Raw genomic sequence first — 4535 nt, 5'->3', positions numbered from 1 at the left:
GTCTATTTCATGAGAATTGTTCAAAATTTTATTTTGATCCAGATTTTCCAACTCTATTTCAGACTTTATTGATTTATTTCATCTTTGAATCAATTTTATTTCAATGCAATACTTACTAACAGCACTGATTTGAGGATATAATGTGTTGTTCATACTATGTTACTGTTTGTTTTGTTATTGAATATGGCATTAATAAAATAATGATAAAAATTCTCGAAAAATATTTTCAGGTTATCAAAGAGTAAAAGTGACTTTCTCGTAAAAAATAAAAAATAAAAAAATAACTTCTGTCATATATAACAAATCGCTTAAATTTTTTGTTAGCGGGATGAAACTTTTAAAAGTAAGATAAATAATTTTTCTACCAAATAAGATAATTAATTGAAAACCTTATTACAAAAATTTAGAAAATGCAAGCGGTGCGTAATTAATATTTCTTACATTAAAAAGGTATTAGAACTTTTTTAACAAATTAAAACTAGACCAACCGAGGTAAAATTGGTCAATTTCCTAATCCCTTTTGCATAAGGAAAAAGAATACGATAAGGTAGCCCTTATATATATTTCAACCCCACAAGCCCAGCTCCTTCAAACGGGTTGGATTTACCGAAAATAAACCGACTCGAAAAGGAGAATCCAAAATTCCGATTGAATAGTACCCTACGTCGTCTTCTTTGGCGAGTTGAGGCCACGCTCCGGCGGCTGCTCTTCTTAATCTCCTTCTCCGGCCAATTCAGCTGAGAAATCGAATTGTAAGCACCTTTCTTCTCTCCCTGTATTTTCTTCTATGCGTATCTCTTCAATCTGAAACCCTAGTCTCCTTTTTTTCCCAATTGTTTAATAAAGTGCGAATCGTGAATTGGATACTGACGCTTTGTGTCTACTCTCGGTGCGTAATAAAAGGCCTCAAATCAGATTTTTATTGTGCTTTGTATCTTTGCTAGTTAAATAGTGAATATGGCCATAAAAGATTGAATCTTTATCAATATTTGGTGTTTTTCATCAGTTTTAGAGGTGAGCACTATTACGGTAGGTCCTATGCTTTCTAAGAGTGATTTAACCTTTCATAGATTTATACGTTTTAGAAAATTAGCAGAACTTTTCTAATACTTTTTTTCTGTATGCCTATAATATTGGCATGAGATGAGTTTAAATGGAGTAACATGTTCAGTGATGATTCATATAGCCGGCCTCAACTTGTTTGAGACTGAGGCATAGTTATTGTTGTTGTTGCCCGTTGCTGATAATATCTCTTTGTTCCAATCAATCCATCAACACCAGATGTTGAGCTAAGTTTAATACGTTAGAGTTTCGATTATTAAGTAATAACCCCTTTTTGTTGATATTGATGTTTATGTATTTGGTACTACTTAGTATTTAGTTGGTTCCTTTTAATCAGCATCATATTTTTTAAGGTTCATTGATATATAGTTGATTGATTTATCTATTGACTTGTACCTTCTTTTTCTCTCTGTACAGTGGGTGGAGGAATTTTAAATCCGGGATTTTCAGCATGGCGTCTCTCAAGGAGCTTCTCCCAGCAGCAAAATCAGCTACCCGTACAATTTATGACCATACAAATGACCCGTGGTTCAAGAATAGGTTCGGTGCAACTGAGGCAGAGAAATCTGCTATTATCAAGGCAACTCCAGTGCCCTCTTACCTAAAACGGGCTGGCTTTAAGCCATCTAAGCTTGAGGATTTTGGGGATGGAGGAGCATTCCCTGAAATTCACTACGCACAGTATCCACTTGATTTGGGTAGAAAGAAAGACTGGAAAGCTGGGGGAAAGACTCTGCCTATTACTGTGGACGAGCACGGTGAAGTGAGATATGATGCGATTGTGAGGCAGGGTGAGAACACAAAGAAAATTGTTTATTCTCAGCACAAGGATCTTATTCCGAAGTTTGTGAAGGACGAGGATGAGGAAGAGATGGATCTGGACGAGAAGCAGAAAGTAATCGATGAGACAATGCAGGAGACCAAGGCAGCACTTGAGAAGATTGTAAATGTGCGGTTGAGTGCTGCACAGCCCAAAAATGTTCCCACACAATCTCAAGATTCCAAGTTTATTAAGTACAAGCCTTCCCAGCAATCGGCAGCTTTTAACTCGGGTGCAAAGGAGAGGATTATTAGGATGGTAGAGATGCCCGTGGACCCGATAGAGCCACCGAAGTTCAAACACAAAAGGGTTCCTAAGGCCTCTGGTTCTCCACCTGTGCCTGTTATGCATTCTCCTCCTCGTCCTGTTACAGTGAAGGACCAGCAGGATTGGAAGATTCCGCCTTGTATATCAAACTGGAAGAACCCCAAAGGTTACACAATCCCACTTGATAAGCGCCTTGCTGCTGATGGCAGGGGACTTCAGGAGGTCCAGATCAATGATAATTTTGCAAAACTATCAGAGGCTTTATATGTTGCAGAACAGAAAGCTAGAGAAGCGGTTGCAATGCGGTCAAAGGTTCAAAAAGAGATGATGATGAAAGAGAAGGAGAAGAAAGAGATGGAACTTCGGGAATTGGCCCGCAAGGCAAGATCTGAGAGAACTGGTGTGGCACCTCCAGCTGGTACACTTGTGCCCTCTGAGAGGGACACCATGAATATTGTTGATATGAGTGTGGATTATGAGCGTCCAAGAGATCACCCCAAAGAGCCAAGGGAGGACAGGGAGGGGAGATTACAGAGAGAGAAGATACGTGAGGAGCGACGTCGGGAGAGAGAGAGGGAGAAGAGATTGGAGGCAAAAGATGCTGCGATGGGTAAGAAGAGTAAGATCACCAGAGATAGAGACCGTGATGTCAGCGAAAAAGTGGCTCTTGGGATGGCTTCTACTGGCACATCAAGAGGAGAGGTCATGTATGACCAGAGATTGTTTAACCAGGAGAAAGGCATGGATTCTGGATTTGCCACTGATGATGCCTACAACGTCTATGACAAGGGCCTATTTACTGCTCAGCCCACTCTTTCTACTCTATACAGACCGAAGAAAGATGTTGATTCTGAAATTTATGGAGGTGCAGATGAGCAGCTGGACAAGATCATGAAGACAGATCGATTTAAGCCTGACAAGGCATTTGCTGGAACATCTGAGAGGGCTAGTACAAGAGATGGACCTGTGCAATTTGAGAAGCAAGTTGAGGAAGCTGATCCATTTGGTTTAGACCAGTTCTTGACAGAGGTTAAGAAGGGAAAGAAAGCCATGGCAAATGTTGGTAGTGGAGGCACCATGAGGGCCAGTGCTGGCACCACGCGAGATGGTTATGAATCATCTAGCAGAACTCGCGTTGCTTTTGATAAGGGGCGTTGAGTTCTCTTCTCGTGCTAGTGCCCTGGTTTTTGTGCGTCCATCTTCGCTGCATCTCTGCTGTTGCCTTGCATAAGTTCAAAATCAAGTTGTCTTTCATTTTACTATTTGCATCAGCATGAAAATTGTACTCTTCTACTGTCGATATTCATGCTGTTGTAACATATCTACATTAGTGCATTGTGAAGTTAAAATTGTTTTAAGTCATCCTCTCGATCTTCAGGCTGTTGGAAGATGATGAATATTCGTCGCTTAACTAAATTATGTGATTTTGACCCAATTGGGTGTGGAAATTTGTTTGGATATGTTGAATTTCGGGAAATTTTTATTTTTCAGTGCACAGTGTCTGTTTTCTTGTGTAAAGGCCTTTGCTTTTGTCTTATTATTTTGGTGCAAGGGACTTGCTTTTTGCGCAGTAAGCATGGTGTTTTAGGTACTTCTGTATCGTAATTCATGGGTTATATTTAACTGAGTGAATGAAGCTAATCAAATGGAAAATTAGTTCAAATTGAAGACTACTCAAAGATTAAGTGAGGCAATAGAGTTGAACCACAAAAAGAAAGGAAGAAAAGAAAAGTGTGGATCTCATATTGATTATTGAGGAGGAAATTCTTAAGCTCAAGTTTCAGTAATTTCTATCCACAGGCCAAGCTAAAAGAAAGTCTTTTCCATTATCTTGCAATAGTGGAGTAGACATATAAAAGAAGAGTATGCCTCTAAATTTGCCAAAATCTCTAAGTTGAACTCTGTTTCTTCTTATAATAGTATGCCTGTCTTCTTTGAACTCATACTCACTCCGGCTAATTTGTCTGATCTTTCAGGTAGCAACGCTTGTTTGTACACATTCACCATCCGAACTTAATGTTGTTTCCAGGTACATACTGATCTTAAGCTCATTATCCAACTCAGTCATCGTGTATTCTACATTGCGAACCTCTTCTGGAATTCCATTCTTATCATTGAAGCTAGAAATTTCTGTTTCATTAGTCTGAAATTCTTCTTCTTCTGCCCTATTTACAACATATTCAGATTTCTTCATAATGTTTGTGTCTTCATGTTGAGAATCACCTTCATCGGTGAGCGTACTTCTGATTCGCTCACAATTGTGGGAGTTTTGAATCTGATACAGCAACCAGATGCAAACAACTATGACAAATATAAACTGAAAAACTACTTTGGCCTTGACTGTTTTTACTCTCTGGTTCCGGCTACTAGCTAACCGAGGGGCTTC

At 39.2% G+C, this 4535-nt stretch overlaps 1 protein-coding gene across 1 annotated transcript; it reads left to right on the top strand.

The window, feature by feature from the left end:
• The first annotated feature begins 529 nt into the window (after positions 1 to 529).
• On the top strand, positions 530 to 3667 carry LOC107812688 (SNW/SKI-interacting protein A). The gene is made up of 2 exons (XM_016637841.2): positions 530 to 752; positions 1480 to 3667. The coding sequence occupies exon 2, from the start codon at positions 1514 to 1516 to the stop codon at positions 3305 to 3307; it is 1794 nt and encodes a 597-aa protein (XP_016493327.1). The 5' UTR covers positions 530 to 752; positions 1480 to 1513; the 3' UTR covers positions 3308 to 3667.
• Positions 3668 to 4535: the final 868 nt, after the last annotated feature.

The sequence above is a fragment of the Nicotiana tabacum genome, chromosome 21 (assembly GCF_000715075.1).
Source record: "Nicotiana tabacum cultivar K326 chromosome 21, ASM71507v2, whole genome shotgun sequence".
NCBI lineage: Eukaryota > Viridiplantae > Streptophyta > Magnoliopsida > Solanales > Solanaceae > Nicotiana > Nicotiana tabacum.
Note: the sequence above shows the minus strand (reverse complement) of the source record. Positions and strands in the feature narration are given on the sequence as shown.

Bases quoted from the DNA above. Each gene is read 5' to 3' on its own strand.
- LOC107812688 (XM_016637841.2), top strand. From the start codon at position 1,514: ATGGCGTCTCTCAAGGAGCTTCTCCCAGCAGCAAAATCAGCTACCCGT.